The sequence below is a fragment of the Panicum virgatum genome, chromosome 5N (genome assembly GCF_016808335.1).
Source record: "Panicum virgatum strain AP13 chromosome 5N, P.virgatum_v5, whole genome shotgun sequence".
In the NCBI taxonomy this organism is placed as follows: domain Eukaryota; kingdom Viridiplantae; phylum Streptophyta; class Magnoliopsida; order Poales; family Poaceae; genus Panicum; species Panicum virgatum.
This window is the reverse complement of record NC_053149.1, coordinates 59,843,357-59,866,467: the sequence shown is the minus strand read 5'-3', so window position 1 is coordinate 59,866,467 and position 23,111 is coordinate 59,843,357. Positions and strand designations below refer to the sequence as shown.

General features: G+C 50.6%; 1 protein-coding gene across 1 annotated transcript; it reads right to left on the bottom strand.

Annotated features, from left to right (window-relative positions):
• Positions 1-13,304: 13,304 nt before the first annotated feature.
• LOC120673396 (NAD(P)H dehydrogenase (quinone) FQR1-like) lies at positions 13,305-16,962 on the bottom strand. The gene is made up of 4 exons (XM_039954212.1): positions 16,735-16,962; positions 14,253-14,346; positions 13,883-14,145; positions 13,305-13,785 (listed from the first exon to the last, which is right to left on the bottom strand). The coding sequence occupies exons 1-4, from the start codon at positions 16,755-16,757 to the stop codon at positions 13,554-13,556; spliced, it is 612 nt and encodes a 203-aa protein (XP_039810146.1). The 5' UTR covers positions 16,758-16,962; the 3' UTR covers positions 13,305-13,553.
• Positions 16,963-23,111: the final 6,149 nt, after the last annotated feature.

Below are 23,111 nucleotides of genomic sequence, written 5' to 3'. Positions count from 1 at the left end.
GGCCAATATCCCAAAAATCACCACAAACCCTCGAACATAGAGCGAGAGAGTAGCTATGGATCAGCTATCTCCTTGCGAAAAGCCCGGGGAAGCTACGCGGAAGCAAAAGAGTCAATACAATTCAAATCGCAGAACACGACTGCCTGGACCGGTCTGACCGGTGCAACGGACCGGTCTGACCGGTCGTGGCCTGAACAGGTCTAGACCGGTCTGACCGGTCTTGTCGTCCGGTCTGACCGGTGCCACCCAGAGAAACCCGTGAACAAGACTTCAAAAGAGGAATCTCGAGCAAACGAAGTCCAAATCCAGTGAAACTTTGGAGGATACCTCCGCAACTAACCTGCGAACATATCCCCAAGAGATCTTTCCCAAAAGATCAAATAATCTTGAGAATTTAAGGGAAGATCAAGAAGGATTGAGGTTTTCTCAAGAACTCAAAAACTTCAATTCGTGAGAACTCGTGATTCCAGACGATTTGGGACGAGGCTAGGGGTACGGGAATCACTACAAAGAGCTCTACGAACCGTCACGATCATGTGCACCAAAAACGAAACGAAAATCCATCACAAAAGAGCACAAGAGGGACGTGATTGGATTGATTCAAAAGACCAGAGGGCACAAGGAGGATGGGGCCTCCTTTCCCAATCAAATCCAATACAAAGTTTCACAAATCCATAAGCAAGTCCTATTCTAAAGAGAAAAACGGGGGGAGAGAGACACAGGGGCGGCGGCCTGGAGGAACAAGCAATCCACGGACAAGTTACAAAAGCCGCTGCAACCTAATACAAGTGAATGGGTATTTATACCCGCGGAGACCGGTCAGACTGGTGTCAGGGACCGGTCAGACCGGTTGGTTAGACCGGTCAGACCGGTGCCAGGGACCGGTCAGACCGGTTGGTCTGCAGATTCCCCCTGTACACGATCTCATCTGACGGCTGAGGTTCTTTCTTCGCAACGAAGTCTTCTCCACGATGTCGCCATCTTGATGAAGATCTGGTCCACGATTTTGGAAGGTCCATGAAACCCAGGTAGATGGCCGGTTTTGAGAAAACCGCCAAAACAACTCGCGCGGGAAGATTCCCGCCTCCACGCCGTGGCCCTAGACGTCGTTCCCGCCTCGGCCTTCTGACGGCCCTAGACGCCGCCCGACGCCCGTCACCTCCTCGCCCCGCAGCGAGGCCCTAGACGTCGTCGACGCCCGTCGCCTCCGTCAGTCCCGAGACCGACGCCCGTGCCTCCAGGACTTGGCGTCTTCAACCGCCGTTCGCCTCCTTAGTTTTGTGGTGCAAACCAAGAAACCCGCCATCCATCGCTGCTTGCGCCCTTCATTCAGGAGTGGACGCCACAGCTGCCGCCCGGCCCGAGCTCCGGTCCCGGCTGCCCTTCACCGCCGTCCACCGCACAGTCCATCGGCCACAGCACCTCCACGGCAGCTCTCCGTCGACACTTGACGCCCGTGTACCTGCAACCAAAGACCAAGCACATGGCGCAATCTCCACAGAGTCGCGACTACACCACGGTTAGTCCACTCCATGTGTTGACCACCCGTCAACACCTAACGCTCCACACGGGCACTGAAGAAGGAAACACAAGAACATAAACAAAACGCACACACAGCGGTTAGCCTGACACAAACACAAGTCAAAATCAAGCTAACACACCAAAGCCTCCAAGTCATCACGACAATCACTCATCACAATATATGAGGTCAAGGTACTTGTCAACTTGACCTCTCAATCTCCCCCTTGATGAGTGCATTGTCGAAAAGATGACATGAAAGCAAGAACAACCCAAGCGAGTGCCCAAAAGCCAGATAAAAGCCAAAAACAAGGCCACTCGACATGAGCAAGGATCTAGAAAACTCCACCGAAAAACTGCTTGGCTCCCAAAGAAAAGGATCACAGCTCAACGCCGCCAAGGAGTCAAAGGACATCTTCGAAAGACCCAAGAAGCAAAGACACTCAAACCAATTTCGATAAGCGTTGTTAATCACTCATCACCAAGCAAACCAAGGTATTTATTGACATGGTTAGGAACATTTCTCCCCCTTGATGAGTGACTTGACACGAATCAAGCACAAGGAAATGGTTTGAAGTGCAAGAACCCGAAAATCTCATCCAAATGATCAAAAGCTAAAGAAAAGTCAAGAAGGATCACACGGAATGAGACAAACCAAAGCCAAAAATCGGTCCCCAAAGACATGGGCAACGGCTCTACGCAACCGATCAACAAAACATGACCCCTCAAGAAAGAGGCAGGGCTCAACACAGTCATGCAATGGCAAAGCACCGGTTCCTCCAGAAAGAGGCAAAGGCTCAACACAACCGATGCGAGAGCATGCAAAAGCTCAAACTCCCCCAAAATGCTTAACCTCTCACAATATGCACAACTCCCCATGAGTGCAGCACTCAATCTGTCAACTCCCCCTGGATAAACGCTCAACTTGAATGCCTACTCCCCCTCAAGGCATGCTATGCAATGAATGCTGTGCAGAGGGTGTACGTGAAACATTCAGGCATACAAAGATATGATCATCGAGTGACAGGCATGTGTGCTTCATAAACAGGAACTGAATCTAGCTCAACAGGATATATCTATCAAGTCTAGAGCTAGCAAGTTCAGTTCAGCAAAATATAAAAGCATCACCCATGATCTAGCAATAGCAAGTAGGAGAAAGAAAGCAGTGCTAGTCAAACTCATACAGGTGAGCCAAACCAGCCAAAAGCATGTTGCAAACATTCATTTTTCGATCAAATTTATGTCAAGCAATTCTTAATGTCAGGGGTTGAAAGCTTGTCATGCTTTACTTAGCAACGAGGCCAAGCCTATGCCAAAGACAATCAGAAGCTTAAGGCACTCGTTTCAGTCATGCACAGCCTTGCCCTGGTTCTCACAAGTGCAAAGTGAGCCGTCCCAAAAGCTCGATCAGTGCGACAAGCAATCCCACTTGGATCTTTTCAATCCATTTCAAGAACAATTCAAGCAATTTTATCAGATTTAGATCATTTCAAGTATGAATTGCTGAACGAAAAGCTACACTAGCATGAATAAGATAGCAAAGCATATCAACACGCCCTAACATGCTAGTAGCCAAGACAGGGTGATCATGTTTTTAGATTTTCAAATCAAAATAGCTTAACTCAGATGATGTCATATACACAGTGGAGCAAGCTATACATGATCAAATTTATCAACTCACACTAGCAGGCACTAGAAGATCATAGCAATGTATACAAGAATGCTAGTGCAAGTGAGGCAATGCAAAATGCAAACATGTACAATGCATATGCACAATACAACTACCAAACCTAGAAAACAAGGAGAAGCAAATAAAAACCTACAAAGCTAACCAAAGAAAAGTCAGCGATCAAAAGAGGTTACAAACCCCAAGCTCCCATCGCAGGCGAGCAAATGTGTCCTGCTCAAGCGGTTTGGTTAGGATATCTGCGGTTTGCCTCTCTGAAGGGACATGGATCAAGTCTATGTGTCCTCCCTCATGGTTATTTCGCAGGAAATAGAATCTGATATCTATGTGCTTGGTTCTGGAGTGTAGGACAAGGTTCTTTGCAATGCTAATGGCTGACATGTTGTCTACAAAGATGGGAACCCTACCGAAACTCAAACCATAATCCTGCAAGGTTTGTTTCATCCAAAGTATCTGGGAGCACCAGCTAGCAGCGGCAACATACTCAGCTTCTGTGGAAGAAAGCGCTACGCTAGCCTGCTTGCGAGAGGACCAAGACACCAAAGATGTACCGAGAAATTGACAAGTGCCGGATGTTGACTTGCGATCCAACCGACACCCACCAAAATCGGCATCAGAAAAGCCCACGAAAACCAGAGAGGAATCCGTAGAATACCAAAGACCAAATTCAGGGGTGAATTTCAGATATCTGAAGATGCGTTTCACCACCTGCCTGTGGGAGGTGCGCGGAGAAGCCTGGTACCACACACAAAGGCAGACGCCGAACTGAATGTCCGGCCGCGTCACCGTCAGGTACAGGAGAGAGCCGATCATGCTCCTGTACTCCTTCTGGTCCACCGCCTCACCGTCCAGGTCCTCATTAAGCGCCATTGAAGTGCTGATCGGAGTCGGCTGAGGTGACAAGTCACTCATGTCGAACTTCCGCAGCAAGTCCCTGGTGTACTTGGCTTGATGGACGAACGTGCCCTGAGGAGTTTGCTTGATCTGTAGCCCGAGGAAGAACTACAGCTCACCCATCATTTTCATCTCGAACTCCCTGGACATCTGCACAGAAAACTTGGAGACAAGTGCGTGAGAAGAGTCACCAAAGATAATATCATCCACGTATATCTGAACTAATAGAAAATCATTGCCAGACCGCATGAGGAACAAAGTTTTATCCACACATCCCATTTTAAAACCCCGAGCCAGCAAAAAAGTTTTCAATCTATCATACCAAGCTCTAGGTGCCTGTTTCAAACCGTAAAGACCTTTCTGAAGTTTGTAAACACGATTTGGAAACTTGGGATTTTCGAAACCAGGGGGTTATTTCACATAATCCTCTTCTTCAATAAAAACCATTCAAGAAGGCAGATTTAACGTCCATTTGGTAAACTTTAAAACCCTTGGAAGCAGTAAATGCAAGAAAGATTCGAATAGCTTCCAAACGAGCAACAAGGGCAAAAGTCTCCTCAAAATCAATACCCTCTTTCTGGCAAAACCCCTGGGCAACAAGTCGAGCTTTGTTTCGAACAACCAACCCATCCTCACCCTGCTTGTTTTTGAAAACCCACTTCGTTCCGATGGTGTTACAAGCAGGTGGAGGCTCGACCAAAACCCAAACTTGGTTTCTTTCAAAATTTTCAAGTTCCTCATGCATGTCATTGACCCAATTAAAATCAGAAAGAGCGTGTCCAATATCCTTGGGCTCAAAAGAGGCAACAAATGCTGAATGAGCAAAGCCAGCGATACTTGTTACCTTGGACCTGGTGACTCGCTCGTTGAGATCACCTAGCATCTGTTGAGGTGGATGACGACGCTGAATGTGTCGACGTGCTTCCCGCGTCGAAGTCGCCTCCTCCTCAACCAAGTCTGGTGTCTCCTCAGGTGCAGTTGGTGAAGCCTGAGTCACCGCCTCGATCAGCCCTCGTGAAGTAGACGTAGTCGGATCGGGGCCGTCATCATCGTCCGAGCTCGTGGCGGAGGCAACTGGGTCCACAGCACGCGTGGTAGCCTCAGCCTCACCCTCCGCAGCTTCTTCCTCCTCATCTTCAAAGATGGAGGTACCGAGCTCATCATCTCCTGCAACTTCAAAGACCGAAGAATTGCACGGTGCAGTCTCGTCGAAAGTGACTTCACAAGTCTCTCTGACGATGTTAGTATCAATAATCAGCACACGGTACGCTCTAGAGTGAGAAGCATAACCAAGAAAAATGCCGTCAGACGAGCGAGACTCAAACTTATCAAGATTTCCATCTTTCAGTACAAAGCACCGGCAACTGAAATCTCTGAGATGGTCAACACGTGGCTGGTGTCCAAACCGCAACTCATAAGAAGTCATGTGCATGAAAGCACGCAAGAAAATGCGGTTGGACACGTAACAAGTGGTGTTAACTGCCTCAGCCCAGTATTTGCGAGGAGTCCTATGCTCATTGAGCATCGTCCTCGCCATCTCAACCAGCGTCCGATTCTTTCTCTCTACAACTCCATTCTGTTGTGGAGTGTAGGGAGAAGAATACTGGTGTTCAAACCCTTGATCACTGCAAAAGGCGTCAAAATGAGTGTTTTTAAATTCTGTGCCATTATCACTGCGAATCGCTCGCATGGCCTGGGGTAGCTCGTTTTTCAACCTGAAGATCAAGTCTCGAACAAACTCGAAAGCCTCATCCTTGGTTCTCATGAAAAAGACCCAAGAATAGCGAGAGAAGTCGTCCACGATCACAAGAACGTACCACTTCCCACCAACAGACATCACCCTAGAAGGACCAACTGTGTCCATGTGTAGCAACTCTCCAGGGTGAGCGGTCATCACCTGATTAACAGGCGGATGAGAAGCGGCAATCATCTTCCCGTGGCGACACGGATGGCAAACAAGGTCCTTTTCAAACTTCAATTTGGGCAATCCTCGAATTAGGCCAAGTGAGCTAAGTCTCGACAACAAATCGAAGCTCAAATGTCCAAGTCTCCTATGCCACTTCCACAAATCGGAAGAAGGACCACTTAACAAGCAACGAGAAGGGCCAAGAGGAGTTACAGAAAAGTCAACCAAGAAAACCCGATCGCGAGGTGTAATCCGGCAAACCAAATCTCCTCTGGAATCCAAAACACGCGAACAACCCTCCTTAAAGCGAACTTCAAACCCCTCATCAAGAAGTTGCGAAACAGAGAGCAAATTAAAGCCAACATTCGAAACCAAAGTAACTTCTCTTAGGGTAAAGCGATCAGAAACTCGAACAGCGCCAAGTCCATGTACATTTCCTGTAACGACCCGCCCCGGGATAACGGCTAAGATCTACTCTGCAAGTTGAGTAAACCACACCTACTAATTAATCCTCTTGCGCTTTCGTCCTCGCTTCGCGCAAAAAGAATCGATCCGGAATTAATTAGCTTCCCGCGACCGGCTATTTAAGCTGGTCTGCTCCTTCCTCCGATTCCAGTATGGGATCATCGGTCCGGCGCTACAGTGTCCCGCGATGAACAGTACCCCGATGATACAGTACCAGGCGTGCTACAGTACCCCCGAGCTACAGTACCGGCATTGGGCCCGACCCAATTCTAGCAGGCGTGCTAGCAGTGTTTCCAGCAGCCTTGCCGATCTTACCATATAACTTGTCAAAGTCTGACTTCGTGTATGTGTAACCAACCCCAAACCCATCACCACGCTTGAACTACTTGATCATCATGCCCAACTGCGGCTCACTAGCAGAGACCCAACTAAGAATCGCCCTAAGATAGGTATTCTCATTCTCCAGGTTGACTTTCTCTACCGCAAGATTATCCAAATCAGAGATCAAACCAGGGCAAACAGAGCAGTCAATAGGTGGGCTAGACTCCACGACCTTAGTCTTCCCTAAAGACTTAACCAAGGCGTTCTTCTCATCTAGCTCCGACCTAAGCGTGGGACAAAGCTTACAAGCACCAAGCAGAACTGGCCTAGACTTCATCTTCTCTAGCTCGCACACAACAGTAGCAAACTTGGACTGCAACGAAGCTAGATCGGACTTAAAGATAGGACACTCATCACATTCAAGTACATCGCTAACAATAGGAGCGTCCTTAACTAGTTCTAGTTCATGCTTGGTCTTAGCGAGCTCATGAGACACGTCAGCTAGCGAAGTCTTAGCAACATCTAAGTTCGCGACGTTCTCATCATGCTTGGCACGGAGAGTAACAAGATCATTCATGTGAGATATGCAGCCAGCGCACTCATCCTCACTAGATTTCTCCCTAGCACAAGCCAGCTCAGCACTAAGCTTTCTACGCTCTCTAGCTGCTTCCTTAAGCAGCCTTTTCTAGTTGTCGAGAGCGGCGTACAACTCCCTAACCTCTGTATCTAGTAGATCGATCGTGGAGTTTACCTCTGAATCACTCTCAGATCCAGGAGAAGAGTCGGCGTGCGTCGGTGTAGCATGTCCACCTGAAGACGCACGTGCACCATCGTCTCTGCCCGCCATGGTGCAGAAACCCTTGCGCCGACCGGCCGCCAAGCAAAGGACGATGAAGCCGGTGGCTTCCTTGTCCCGCTTCTTCTTCTTCTTCTTCTTGTCGTCGTCGTCGGAGGTCGGTGAAGAAGAGCGGTCGGTGTCGGAGCTCTTGTCGAGGTCGCTGAGCTGCGCCAGAAAGGCCTTCTCCCGCTTCTTGGCCTTGTACTGGAAGCGCCTCTTGAGCGACTCCTTGTCTAAGCGTCCTCCCCGGTCACGACTGCGGTGCTTGTGGCGCCGACGCTCCTTGTTGGAGCCTCCCTCGCTGCGGTGGCGGTGGCGGTAGTAGTCGAAGTGGTTGTTCTGGCCACCGCCGGACTTCTTGGGGCAATCGGCGATGAAGTGGTTCAGATCGCCGTAGTTGTAGCACCCGGGGTTCTTCTTCCTCTGCCTGTTGTGGTAGACGCGCTGGAACTTGCTGATGAGGAGGCACAAGTCGTCGTCGCCCAGCGTCTCCAGCTGCTCATCTGTAACAGAAGGCAAAGAGGCAAGAGAAAAGCCAAGAGCAGAGTTAGCGTTAGAGCTCGATCCACCTGGGCCAGTCACAAGAGCGATGCTCTTGGAAGGAGGGGCACCATTGAGCTTGGATTGTGTCTGGTTATCCACCTCTGTGGCCTTGAGTTTGCTGAAAAGCTCGTTCACGGTCAGAGTCTCGTAGCCAGCAGACTCAATGATCGTGTTCACCTTGAGATCCCACACAGAGCGGTCAAGTGCGTAGAGCAGCTTGAGGGCCTTCTCATGCTCTGTGTACTCAAGGGCATCAACAGATCTGTTCGCATTGACCTTGTTCACAATCGATTGAAACCGACTGAACATGTCGCCAATGTTCTCACCCGGCCCCTGTGTGAAGTTCTCGTATTCACGCCGGCGAGTCTCGAACAGTCTGGCCTTCACCTGAGGTGTGCCCTCGTGGTAGTTCTCAAGGCACGTCCAGACTTTGTGGGCTTCTTGAAAACCCTGGACGCGTGAGGACTCCGCACGAGAAACGCCAGCGAACAAGGCATTGACAGCCTTGGCGTTGGCCTTGTGCTCGGACACCTGAAGAGGTGTGGTCCGAATGGCAAGCACCTCGTAAGCCTGGTTCCTGGTAATCTCCCAAACCTCGGCTCCCATGCTTTGCAAGAAGGCTCGCATACGCACCTTCCAATAAGCATAGTCCTCGCCGGCAAACACAGGGATCTTACCAAGACTCGCCATGGTCGCCAAGTGGTTTTCGAACCGGTTAAGGTACTGAAAACCTCAACCAAGCTCTGATACCAATTGAGGGACCGAAACTGGCGACCAGAGGGGGGGTGAATGGGAGCCGATCAAAATTTCTCTCGAAATCGATCCGTCGGTCAATATCCCGAAAATCACCACAAACCCTCGAACCTAGAGCGAGAGAGTAGCTATGGATCAGCTATCTCTTTGCGAAAAGCCCTGGGAAGCTACGCGGAAGCAAAAGAGTCAATACAATTCAAATCGCAGAACACGACTGCCTGGACCGGTATGACCGGTGCAACAGACCGGTCTGACCGGTCGTGGCCTAAACAGGTCTAGACCGGTCTGACTGGTCTTGTCGTCCGGTCTGACCGGTGCCACCAGAGAAACCCGTGAACAAGACTTCAAAAGAGGAATCTCGAGCAAACGAATTCCAAATCCAGTGAAACTTGGAGGATACCTCCGCAACTAACCTGCGAACATATCCCCAAGAGATCTTTCCCAAAATATCAAAGAATCTTGAGAATTTAAGGGAAGATCAAGAAGGATTGGGGTTTTCTCAAGAACTCAAAAACTTCAATTCGTGAGAACTCGTGATTCCAGTGGATTTGGGATGAGGCTAGGGGTATGAGAATCACTACAAAGAGCTCTACGAACCATCACGATCATGTGCACCAAAAATGAAACGAAAATCCATCACAAAAGAGCACAAGAGGGACGGGATTGGATTGATTCAAAAGCCCAGAGGGCACAAGGAGGATGGGGCCTCCTTTCCCAATCAAATCCAATACAAAGTTTCACAAATCCATAAGCAAGTCCTATTCTAAAGAGAAGAACGGGGGGGAGAGACAGGGGCGGCGGCCTGGAGGAACAAGCAATCCACGAACAAGTTACAAAAGCCGCTGCAACCTAATACAAGTGAAGGGGTATTTATACCCGCGGAGACCGGTCAGACCGGTTCCATGGACCGGTCAGACCGGTTGGTTAGACCGGTCAGACCGGTGCCAGGGACCGGTCAGACCGGTTGGTCTGCAGATTCCCCCTGTACACGATCTCATTTGACGACTGAGGTTCTTTCTTCGCAACGAAGTCTTCTCCACGATGCCGCCATCTTGATGAAGATCTGGTCCACGGTTTTGGAAGGTCCGTGAAACCCGGGTAGATGGCCGGTTTTGAGAAAACTGTCAAAACTCCTCGCGCGGGAAGATTCCCGCCTCCACGCCGTGGCCCTAGACGCCGTTCCCGCCTCGGCCTTCTGACGGTCCTAGATGCCGCCGGACGCCCGTCACCTCCTCGCCCGCAGCGAGGCCCTAGACGTCGTCGATGCCCGTCGCCTCCGTCAGTCCCGAGACCGACGCCCGTGCCTCCACGACTTGGCGTCTTCAACCGCCGTCCGCCTCCTTGGTTTTGTGGCGCAAACCAAGAAACCCGCCATTCGTCGCTGCTTGCGCCCTCGATTCCGGAGTAGACGCCACAGCTGCCGCCCGGCCCGAGCTCCGGTCCCGGCTGCCCTTCACCGCCGTCCACCGCACTGTCCATCGGCCACAGCACCTCCACGGCAGCTCTCCGTCGACACTTGACGCCTATGTACCTGCAACCAAAGACCAAGCACACAGCGCAATCTCCACAGAGTCGCGACTACACCACGGTTAGTCCACTCCACGTGTTGACCACCCGTCAACACCTAACGCTCCACACGGGCACTGAAGAAGGAAACACAAGAACATAAATAAAACGCACACACAGCGGTTAGCCTGACACAAACACAAGTCAAAATCAAGCTAACACACCAAAGCCTCCAAGTCATCACGACAATCACTCATCACAATATATGAGGTCAAGGTACTTGTCAACTTGACCTCTCAAAATAGTATAATCTTTAAAAATATTAAGGATACAACGACATGCAAATTTTTAAATTTTCAATACTAGCCGCGTAAATGTGTGGGCCATATGCCTAGTTTGTAACTAATTCACCAGCATCGTTATTCAGGGATCACTGGTGCCAATAGAGATGCAAGTTAAAGGATCCAAAAAAATTATAGGATTCTACATAAATAATTGGGGGTGAATTAGAATGGCGTACCATCGTAATTATTTAGCCGATTCAAAAACAAATATCATTAGAGACCCACTTGCATCCTTAGATGCCAATATTGGATCAGGGGGTAGCAGGCCGGCCTTCTAGCCTAGGATCGAAATTTCATTATTTCTATGCTACCCAATTACGAAAACTCAAATCAAATGAAGGGCCAGACCCAGCCGCCCAGGCTTAGGGCATGCAAGGCCAGCCAGAACATACATAATGCAATTCTTGTTCTGCCCTTGGCATGTCATTTGACTACATAAGATTGTTTACAATAACGACGAGGTACCCTAAACATAGCGAGATTTTTAAGGAATGAGCCAATCATTTTATGCCAATCTCACCCTTGATCTCTAACACCATGTCATGTATTATTGTAATTATGTGTATTGGTGATGTTGATATGTTTTTTCGCTTATATTTTGGTATTCCTGAATCTTTTTTTTGTTTGCAAACCACGTCACCTTAGCTGGATCTCGCTGTCTGAGTGAATGATTTATTCTGAATAATTAGCTGCATGAAATGGCATGAAATTTTCAGGCCAACGTGGATTCACGTAGAACATCCCGCCACCATACGAACATGGTATAAAGGAGAAATATTAGGCCAATCTTGCTTGCACAATGGAAAGAGCCACGGGCTTATCTCTCCAGCGAATTAAATTAGCCATGCGACCTATATAACTAGACCGGCCCCCTTGTGGAATAGATGGGTGTTAGATAAAATTATCGATTACCTGTTAGTGTTTATACTTATATACACTGATTTGATAGCTAGATGTTAATCAAGATTGGATGCTGATGCTAGATATGACTACAATGTGTTGTTACATATATAGTATAATACATTTTATATTGGTGGGAAAATTATATTAGAGCGTAGATTAATCAAATATCAAATCATGATTGCAACATTTTCATATAAATCAATCAATTAGACGCTCACACGCACCCTCACACATATGTAAATACGTTTCGCGAAACTGAACCGGCAGAGCTAGCTAGAGATTCATAAAGTTACTATATAGCCATCTTGCATTGCTGTCAAGGGGACACATGGCCGTCGGTGGTTATAATCGGAGTTGTGAGCTAATAATTTTTCTTTAATCATGACGTACGGTGTCAGTTGCGCCATTTGCCAAGTCAATTTTGCCGTTCTTGTAGAGTTGTGTTTCAAGCTGGTTGTATAGTAAGTGTAATCCTTCCCTACACAACCTAAGCTAGCTCTACCAACTACCAAGAGCTTGTTCATCAGCATAAGTTCCGAAATATTCTTTCACGCTGCAGCAGTGGTAAAGGGTAATAACCGACCATAGCTAGCTACTGCTAGTTCCGGCTTTTCGCCGAGTCCTCCTTTCTATGAGAAACCCTGTAGACCAGCTGGCGCACATGTGATGAAGTGGGGGGGGGGGGGGGGGGGGCTCCATCTCGTTCAGGTGATGGCCGGCCGGATCCAAGCTCTTAGCTCTGGCCGCCCCTGCTGCGGCGCCGGCGGCAGCCAAAGCGCGCGGCCTTGCCTTTTGCTGCAAAAGGGCCGCGTCCATGGTACGCGCGCGTGCACACGCCAGGACACGTCGGGAACGGCGTGGCCACCCTCTCCCTCCCTCCCGACGCCGGCAGCCCATCCTCTCCGAGCTTGTCCGTGGAGTTGTGCTTCAGACCTTCAGTGCTTCGGCCGTCGAGCATGGGCGGTCACGTGGTAGAATCTAGTTAGATTAAGCTGACGCCGCCGCCGCCTTGATCACGTACTTAGTGCGTAAACGCATTATTAGCGAGTGCGTCGTGCGGAAGAGGGCCAAAGCGGAGCCACGCTCGCAAGCAGCACTCGAGTACGTCTAGTCATCTAGTAGAGCAGGACTGCAGCAGGAGGGAAAGGCATTCCGGCGACCTCACCACAACGTCAGTGTGAGGTCACTGTCACTTCGATGTGGTGGGCCGTGACACAAGGAAATTAAGGCCCAATTAGATTTCTGCCAGACACCGGCTCAAGCCCAGCATTGTTTCGGCCTGGCTACGAGCAGGCCTCCTAGTAGCTTTTGACAGCCCGGATCCATAAACCTCGAAATGCTACGCAAGAGGGCTGGGCTTTGACAGGCCGCGTGTTGCAGCCCTCGTGGACCAAATTACTTTCCAGGCTTTGGCAGAGCGATTTTCAGCCTGAGAAAAAAGGCCTAGATTTTATTCTGCCTGGAAATGCTCAGATTGTTCAGTTCACCAAAACTTCCACCGTTATGAGCAATATCGACTGGAGGACTGTGACATCTGACAAGAGACCGAAAAGCCTCGCTGCAATTCAGCAGTTGCTTAGGCCACCGACTACTAACTAGGTCGGGCAAACACAGGAGGACATTACGGATCAACAAGATGTAAGCCATTTACTTGAGCAATCATCACTATTTATGAGACGAGAAACACAGCAGTTCAACTCCAGATTACAACCAAGGCACCAGAGCAAGAAAACCATATCACACGGCAGGATGTGCCCACAGGGGCACACAGCATCCAGGCACTACAAGAGAACAGACCAAGCTATTGACGGTATGGAGTACCTGTAAATAAATGTTTTAAATCGTTGATGAGGTATGAGCCAAAGGGCTGAGCGATCAAGCAGACCCTTTGAGCTTCTTCGCGATGCCCGCGAAGTACTTCCCTTGGTGGAAGGCGTGCTGCAGCTCCACCTCGCTCGGCCACCTCGAGCCGTCGGCGGCGAACGTGCCCGCGCCGTAGGGGCTGCCACCCTGAACCTGGTCCATGCCGAACAGCTTGGCGCCGAAGGTGTAGCCCACCGGCACAAACACCATGCCGTGGTGAGTCAGCTGGGTAATCGCTGTCAACCTGAAAGGAGTAGCAAGCAAAAGTTCGGTCACATGATAACCCATGATCTTTGGATGTCAAATCTGGCCCTCATCTAAAACCATGGAATGGTACTTACGGTGTAGTCTCTTGGCCACCTCCCTGGGTTCCGGTGCTGAAGAAGATGCCAGCGGGCTTGCCAGCAAGACTCTGCTCCCTCCACAGGCCACCAGTGGCGTCGAAGAACGCCTTCATTTGTGCTGCCATCATGCCAAACCTTGTCGGGAACCCGAAGAGGATTCCATCAGCCTCAGCAAGCTCTTGCGGTGTGATAACTGGCACATCAGGCTTAGGGGGTGCGCCCATCTTTCCAAGCACTTCCTCAGGGAGAGTTTCAGGGACCTTTCAGATAACAAGTTGGGACAATAACGGGATGAAGGTGTCAGCAATTCTTGTCTAAATTTACACTCAGGAACTGTGTGCAGTACCTATTGATGATCAGGGCTTACCTGCCATATTTTAGCCTCAACACCTTCAACAGAAGAGGCACCTTTCTTGATCTCTTCAGCTAGTTTACCAACATGTCCGTACGTGGAATAGTACCTGATGGATATTGATAATTTGTTTAACAAGTTCTGCTCCAAGTACCCAAGTAGCAAAATATATTAGTTGTTTTTTTTCTGAGTCTCAACTGACATAATTATTAACGTTGCTCTCCATTTACCACCAGAACCCATATATGTAACTAATTTATGTTTCATACTACTTTAAATTTAAGGCAGCGCATATGCTCTGGTTTCCTTTTGAACACAGCCAATGTTCAGACAACCATACTTCATACTGACACATCATTCAACTACTCAGTAAAGCACTCTGTTTCGTCGACTTTTGTTTTTAAGTGATGAACCTACAAAGAAGAGCACCAGATATGCGCAGCTAAACTAGAGTTCAAAGAAACATTAGTTTAATGATAACTAATGACATGAAAGGAAACAAAAATGTTTATTTCAAAAAAGAAAGAATCAAAACTGTCATACTATCTTCTTAGCTAGCTTTATTTTCTTCTAGAAAAGATGCCCTGCACGCAGCGGCCCACAAAAAAGTATATCACAAGCAAGAATCTTGGAGAAGCCCTGCTTCTGAAATTTATATAAATGTTGCCAAGCCTATGTATCGGTGCAGCTGTGTGTGTGCATTTAATTAATCCAAGTGTTTCAGGTCTTCAGAATTGCTGAACTTATATTTTGGTAGTTAGAAAGCCAGGTGTAGAAGTCCAGCTAATCATAAATGTTACTCAAAGCTTTGATTTAATAGACAGTTTCATAACTGCTAGTAACCTGCTTGACTATTTAATTAACTCAACGGAACAAACAGAGACATGACATAGGCAAAAAAGAATCTGTCTTGCTAGCCAAATAAGTTGGTAATAAAAAAGTGTGGTTCATTAATCAATTAAGGTTAGTTCAACATTTATTTTGGTGTGCTCAAATGTGACATATAGCTTGTAATATTCATGTTAAAGTCCACCGTGCAACTATAACTCTCTTGAAAGGAAATAAAACAAATGACTGGCTTTTCATTTTGTCTTAGATGTTAAGAATATTTTTTCACAAAGAACCACCTAGATCGTTACAGACATTGAGACAAAAAATAAGATCCAAATGGTTGGTGAAGCACTGGGAAGCAGCAGGAGCTAGCACATATGAATGTGCCATTTAACGGTTACAGCGACTTTGTGGTAGGGAACCCACATCAAAAAAGGAGGGCACCCACCCTCTCAAAAGAAAAGGGTGCATCCACGTAAATCACATTTTTTAAAGAGAAAGGCAGAGCCATTTCGTTTGATCTGTCATAAAAAAGGTTGCAGATAAACACAAAGGAGGCGACACTCAAGCTGAGTCACAACATTTATATGCATATAGATCAGAACATAGAAATTCAAACCCTAGCTTAAGGTAAGGCTAGAATTTTGTATAATTTGGTTGCCACTCTACAATGTCAACCATTTCATATGAAACACAAATTACAAATGGATCACTTTTTGATCAATATAATACTGGCAGCTGGATGCGCTAAGCGCGTATGAAATTTTGAGTAGCACCCAGTTAGTGGCCTAAACATAACTAGCGACACATGTATACCAATTTTTGAAAAAAAAAAGATGTGGAATGAGATCTGCGCATCTTCAATAGTCGATGGTGAAGAGCGAAGTTTTTTTTATATATGATGAAGAGCGAAGTTGATCTTGAAGTTGGTAGAGACGTCCTGAAACATTTTCTTTTTCAATGATCCTATCCTATTAAAGTGACTTTTCCGGATGCATCGACACTACAGATCAGGAATTGAGGTGCTAATTCAATAATGACAGAAATTTATTTTCCCGGCCAATCAGCAAGGCTGACAAAATTGGACCTCTGCCGCACAAGTGTGCATAGAAAAGCAAGAAAGGATGGGCACAATTAGCGCCGGAGCCCACCACTATTTGGCCCCATTAAGGAGGCATCAATTCCGTCAAGGACCGAAACCTACCATCATGATTGAGACCCTGAGTCCTGTACCTGAAAATAGACACCGGAGCACTACAGGTCCAATTTCTACCTCCGACTTCTTCGCTAAGGCTAGTAGCCTAGTATAATCATCAGTGTGTTCCGACTGGAATTAACTCAATCTCGTTGATGGACTGTATCCCGAACAAACCGGTAGGATTTTACATCTGTATTCCCAAAATTGACGATTTCTCTCAAGAATTCATCTCGCGATACTAGACTATGAAAATTTCTTCGCGATTTGGTCATAATCTGACACCCTAACAATCAAAACAAGACCATGGCGGCCCGGGCAAGTCTTAAGACGCAGATATACAATCAGAAATCTGAAATCGGGACGCCTTTTTCTCCCAGCAAAAGGGAGAAGTTCTAGGGAGCGGACGTCGGAAACCACGGAAATAACCGAGTAATTCCAATAAATCAAAGGGGAGGCGTTGATGCTTACACGACGTAGACCTTGACCGCCATTGGAGAGGGGACGGAGCTCCTGGGAGCGGATGGAGATCTGGGGAGCTCCTGCGGCGCGCGGGCGGGGGAAGAGCAGGGGTTGTGTGGAGTGAAATCGGCAGTTTCGCGGCAGTGGAGAGGGAGAGAGATATATAGGCAGTGATGGCCTTGATGGCGTGGTGCTGCTCTGGTTTGACCTCCAAATGGCAGTCAAGACTCAAGACTCCTTTCCTCCTTTTTTTTCCTTTTCTTTTTACCGATTTATTTGGCCCTTTTGTTCACCGTTTCACCCTCTTCTCGTCGAGCGAGATTTTTCAAGCTGGTGTTCGTGTCCAAATCTGCTGGTCTTTTCCTGCTTTGTTTCAAATGGATTTCGTCGTTTCAAAAAAAATTGCACTCCAGGTGCTTAAACTTATCCCGAGATTTCACCTAGATCTCTAAACTCTCAAATCGTCCATCTGAATTCATAAACCATATTAAATGTTTCATCTGACGTCCCAAATAAATCACGTGAGCCCCCGAAGCCCACGTGCCACACTAGTAAATATTTACAAAAACATCCCTTCAAGTTCCATCTACTCCCATTCGATCCTCCCCCTTCAATCTCTCTCCCTCTGGCATGCCCATCGCCGTGCCCGCAGCCGCCATGCCGGCCATCCAACCCGCTGTCGTGTTGTGCCGCGGCCGTCTTGGACGCCTCTCGCTCACAGTCGAGCTCTGCCCCGCGAGCTCCTCCTCGCCCGCGGCCACGATGTCCTTCTTATCTTGCGAGCTCCTCCTCGCCCGCGGCCATGATGCCCTTCTTCTCGCCCATGGCAGCGTTGAGCTCGTCGCCGGCGAGCTCCACCTACACCTGTCGCAGCGAGAGGATGAGCCGGTGCAGTGGAGCGCAGCCTATCGCCGCCTCGTCCCGGTCATCGACGGCGCAAGCCTTGTCCGAGTGGGAGCCGCACGAGCAGCGCGTGCGAAGGGCGCGAGCTCCGCCGTAACCGCGCTGGCAGGGGCCATGAGCTCCTCTGCAGCCACGAGCTCCGACGCGTGCGGGTTGCCGACCTCCCCCGCAGCCGCGCGGGCGATGGCCGCGAGCTCCGGCCACGCGAGCTCGGGGGGCTTCTGCTACCCAGGGCGGCCAGTGAGCCACACCCTCCCTCCACCGCACAGGCCGGCGAGCCTCGCCCGTGGGTCCGGCGCGCTGACGTCTTCGGGTGCCGCACGGTGCAGGACGCCGCGGTGGACGCACCGCTACCCATGAGCTCCACCACGCGCCGGCGCGGAGCTCGGGCAGCTCCAATGGTGGACGGCGGTGGTGCGGCGATTCCTGGCCGGGGTGCGGGCAAAACACGTGGGAAAGGGACTAGGGCGGTGGAGAAGTGGGAAGGATGCTTGCTAGAGGAATCGGGCGCGGAAGGCCGATGCCGCCGGATTTGGCTCGGCGTTGTCCGAGCGGAAGGGGAGGAACGGAGGGGATGAGAGTGAGGGAGTGCTTGGGAGGAATGGATTCAAAAATTAAAAGTGAATAAAATTGAGGGTTTTTTTAAAGAGAAAATTTGATTCATGCCACCACAACTCCGTGAAATTGGGTTTCATGTTCAAAATCATGCCACTCAATGACATGGATTTCAACATGAAATCCAATTTCAAGAAGTTGTAGTGGCATGGATCCAACTGACCCTTTTTTAAATGTTTGCCAGCCTGCCACCACATGGCGTGCCATGTCAATTTCGAGTGCTCGCGTGGCGTATTTAGGACATCAGATGAAACACTTAATACGGTTTGGGGTCCAGGCAGACGATTTGAGAGTTTAGGGATATAGATGAAATCTCGGGACAAATTTGAGGATCTGGAGTGCAATTTACTTAAAAAAATCTCATCTCTGGTTCGGCAATTGGACTCCAAATGCGAGGTGTATATCTCACAGAAGATGAATTTCACGTCAGTGGGGATCTAAGACTATGTGTTTTGACTTGTGGCTGTCGGCAATTGCGCTAAGAGATTCTATACACACTTCATTTTTTGATCGAAACTGTACAAGCTTTGTCCGTACACATACAAGTAGCAAGATGCTGATATAGCAGCCATGCACATGGGATTAATAAGCAGAAATTATATATGCCCCTGAAATGTTTTTTCTTGGAAATAAAAATCAAGACTGGCATGGATGAACAACTGAAGCAAGCAACCTTTAGTCACCAACCGGCCGCTGCCAACCGCCCAACCCAACCCTACTGCATCAAAAAGACAGTGAATTCAAGTCAAAAAGATTCGGCACAGTGGATCTTGTTAGCTGGTTGCCATTTTGCTCGGCCTCGTCCTGCGCTGTACATGCATGCCACCGTAGCAGTATGCAATCGCGGAGCCCTGGCGTGCGTATGGCACAGCAACGCATGACGACTACGGCCCTCTTTGTACGTAGCAGACGGCTGGGTGGCCATTCATTCGTATCGCGAGAGGGTATGGTAGCAGCCAGTCCGTGGCCGTGGTAGTCTTCCCTGTCACTGTCTCGTACTCGCAATTTTCGTGACTGTCAAAGTGGCTAGTGCTGTGCTTGTCTAGGCTGCTTGCTTGCGGTTACTCTAGCTCGCTTAGCAGCTAGTCCGCTGGTCGTGCACCCGCTTAGAGCGCGCCCACGATGCCCAGCGCCGCGTCTCGCTCGCCACGCCCGCCTGTCGCGTTCGCCGGCAGTTGCTCGGCTTTTGTATATGTATATGTGATGAGATCAATACAATTGTATATTGCGGTACAAATTCTTTCATGGTATCAGCTTACCCCCGTTCCTAAGTCCTCGCTTCCGCAACCTCCCACTTGATGGCGAGCCCTTCTTCTTCCTCTGGCTCCTCCAACCCCTTCGCCATGGGCGCCGTCGCCATCAACGCCTCCACCGCCCAGCTCATCAGCATCAAGTCCCATGTTCCGGTTGTTCTTGATCTCGTCGCTGCCAACTACGGCACCTGGCTCACGTTCTTCACCAACACCCTCAAGAAGTTCGGTCTTCTGGATCATGTCGATGGTTCCGTCGACGTGCAGCTGCAGGTCTTCGACCCGGAGTGGACCCAGATTGACACATGTGTCGTTTCCTGGATCTACGCCACCCTCTCCGATGATCTACTCTCCGCCGTGATCCAGCCCGACGACACCGCCCACTCCGTCTGGTCTGCCATCGCCACCCAACTACGGCACCTGGCAGCTCGTCCCGCGGCCTAGCCATGCCAACGTGATCACCGGCAAATGGATCTTCAAAAACAAGTTCCACGCCGACGGCACGCTGGAATGCCGCAAAGCTCGCTGGGTCGTTCGTGGGTTCTCTCAGCGTCCCAGTCTTGATTTTGATCAGACTTTCTCCCTCGTCGTCAAACCGGCCACCTTCCGCACTGTATTGCATCTTGCTGCTGCGCGCAATTGGCAAGTACACCAGCTCGACGTGAAGAACGCGTTCCTCCACGGCGATCTCACAGAACGGGTCTACTGCCAACAGCCAGCCGGCTTCGCCGACCCGGCTCGGCCCGATGCTGTCTGCCTCCTTCGCAAGTCCCTTTACGGGCTGAAGCAAGCACCGCGAGCCTGGTTTCAACGCTTCGCCACACATCTTCACCAGCTGGGCTTCACACCGTCCAAGGCCGACAGCTCGTTGTTCGTGTACCGGCACGGCCACGACGAGGCACACCTCCTCCTCTACGTCGACGACATTGTCCTCTCCGCATCGTCCACGCGCCTCCTGCAACACGTCGTCGGCCAGCTTCGTCTTCAGTTCGCCATGAAGGACCTCGGGCCGCTGCACTTCTTCCTCGGCATCCAGGTGCGGCGCACTGACACGGGCTTCCTCCTCTCCCAGGCGCAGTACGCTGCCGACATCCTGGAACGCGCCGGCATGCAGGATTGCAAACCTGCCGCCACACCCGTGGACACCAAGGCCAAGATGTCCGGCAACGACGGCCGTGCGCTCGACGATCCAACGTTCTACCGCAGCATCGTCGGCGCTCTTCAATACCTGACGCTCACGCGCCCCGACATCACCTATGCCGTCCAACAAGCGTGCCTCCACATGCACGATCCCAGGGACGTCCACTGGTCCTTCGGCAAGCGCATGCTCCGGTACGTCCATGGCACCATGGACATGGGTCTGCAGCTCCGGCGTTCTACCTCACCGTCGCTCGTCGCCTACTCCGACGCCGATTGGGCCGGCTGCCCCGACACACGCCGTTCTACATCAGGCTTCTGCGTGTTCCTTGGCGATTCACTCATCTCCTGGTCCTCCAAACGCCAGGCGGTCGTGTCTCGCTCAAGCGCCGAAGCGGAGTACCAGCGTCGCCAATGTCACCGCCGAATGCTGCTGGCTGCGACATCACCTCACCGAGCTCAGTGTTCCCATGGACAAGGCCACCATTTGTCTACTGTGACAATGTCTCCGCCTGCTACTTATCTGAGAACCCGGTATGGTCGCACAAAACACGTCGAGCTGGATGTGCATTTTGTCCGTGAGAAGGTTGCTGTGGGCGACGTCCGTGTTCTACACGTTCCTACACAACATTAGCTCGCCGACATCATGACCAAGGGCTTGCCGTCTGTGCTCTTTGAGGGTTTTCGGTCCAATTTAAGCATTGTCAGGGATGCTCCAACTGCGGGGGGTGTCAAAGTGGTTAGTGTTGTGCTTGTCTAGGCCGCTTGCTTGCAGTTACTCTAGCTCGCTTAGCAGCTAGTCCGCTGGTCGTGCGCCCGCTTGGAGCGCGCCCACGATGCCCAGCGCCGCGTCTCGCTCGCCATGCCCGCGCGTCGCGCTCGCCGGCAGTTGCTCAGCTCTTGTATATGTACATGTGATGAGATCAGTACAATTGTACATTGCGGTGCAAACTCTTTCAGTGACCATGTTTTGTGTTCTAAAGAGTATTTGACGGGGATCAATTAGTCTAGCTGATGAAAACAAATCCTGTGAATTCTGCCGTATGCTTACGTCTATTAAGTTCATGCGTAACATCATATTTGGATCTCCCTGAATCACACACGGGCAAAAAAGAAACACTGTGTCCAGAACTAGAGATCGAAATGATCCGGCGGACCAAGCATCCTGTTGCCGATTTCAGTTACAGAGCCGCAGCTGGCTTGCCTGCCTCCTCGTCTGAACAAACGTATGAAGTCAACTGATAACGACCCCCGCGCACGGCAGCCAGCGACCGACCCACCCAGCGTATAGGACGACAGGCGAATCGAGATGCATTGAACCAGGACGTGCTGCCTCCAGAGATCATGAACACTACTAGTACATTAAACATTCCAGGGTCCGCACGTGGTTGGAGTTGGTGAGAACTGAGAACGCGATGGATAGATCCCGGAAAACCCCGGTGGCGGTGGGCTCTCCTTCCGCACGACGCCGACGCCCAGATCGGTCGTTCCTGCGGTTGGCCCGAGACTCCCAGCTTGCCGGGCGTCACCTCACCGGAGAAGAATTCGAGGGTGCCAGGAGGCGCACGGAGAGTTGAGGAATGGAGTGTTGGATTGGATGATCCTCAATGACGACGGCATGCCGTAACCGGACGATGTCTGGCTGGTGCTGGGGATAAGAAAAAGATGGCAGAACACTGCCTGTACTGAACATGCCCGGATGATTCTTTAAAGGATAGGATACGCAGGCATCTAGCTGCGGATGGAGTCGGTCAATGCACAAGGTCAGGTGCAGGAGGAGGCAACGACGGTGTGTAGCCACCGCCCACCGGCACCCTCGCTGTCGTTGGCGGCTTCCCCAGATGGGCCGGCGAATCAAACCTGCGAGTCGAGCCTCGCAGATGACGTGAGCACAGCGGCAGCCTGACGCAGACGGAGCGGCCGCCACGCCAGGCCCCCGCGCCGCGCGTCCGACAGAGTAGCCGGCATCTATCTATCTCCGCAAGAGACGTGGTTTTGGGGGAGCTTTGTTTGGGTGCCTTGCCGTGCTGATCCAAGATCCATCGAGCTGCTGCCCCACACAAGCTCAAGCACGCAATGCACGCGATCCGCGGCGAACTGCGAGCCCTGCCTGCTCTCTCCTTTACCATGCGTGTCCTCGAGGTGGCCGTCCGGTGGCGCTGCCTGGACCACGCCGTACGACGAACCTGGCCGGCCGGCATCGCCTTGCCTGCGCTATAAACGCCCGATCGCGCGCCACCGGCCGGCCGGCCTCGCCTGCGGTCTCGCTTGCACAGAAGCAGAGGCAGAGCACCCGGTGACGTCGGTTGGCGGGGAGAATACGTGCGCGCCCGCGGGCCCGGATCGTTCGCCGGACCCAACCCGCGCCATCGGCGGGCGGAGGAGGAGGGACGCCGGCGCACGGGCCGATGGGATCATGATGTGCGTGCGGTGCGGGGCAGCGCGGATCGCGGGTTTTTATTTTTCTCCCAGCCGGGGCCG

Coding starts and splice junctions, on each gene's coding strand:
- LOC120673396 (XM_039954212.1), bottom strand. CDS start 16,757: ATGGCGGTCAAGGTCTACGTCGT. Junction 14,347..16,734: donor GCGGTCAAGGTCTACGTCGT/GTAAGCATCAAC, acceptor AATATCCATCAG/GTACTATTCCACGTACGGAC. Junction 13,786..13,882: donor GGTGGCCAAGAGACTACACC/GTAAGTACCATT, acceptor TACTCCTTTCAG/GTTGACAGCGATTACCCAGC.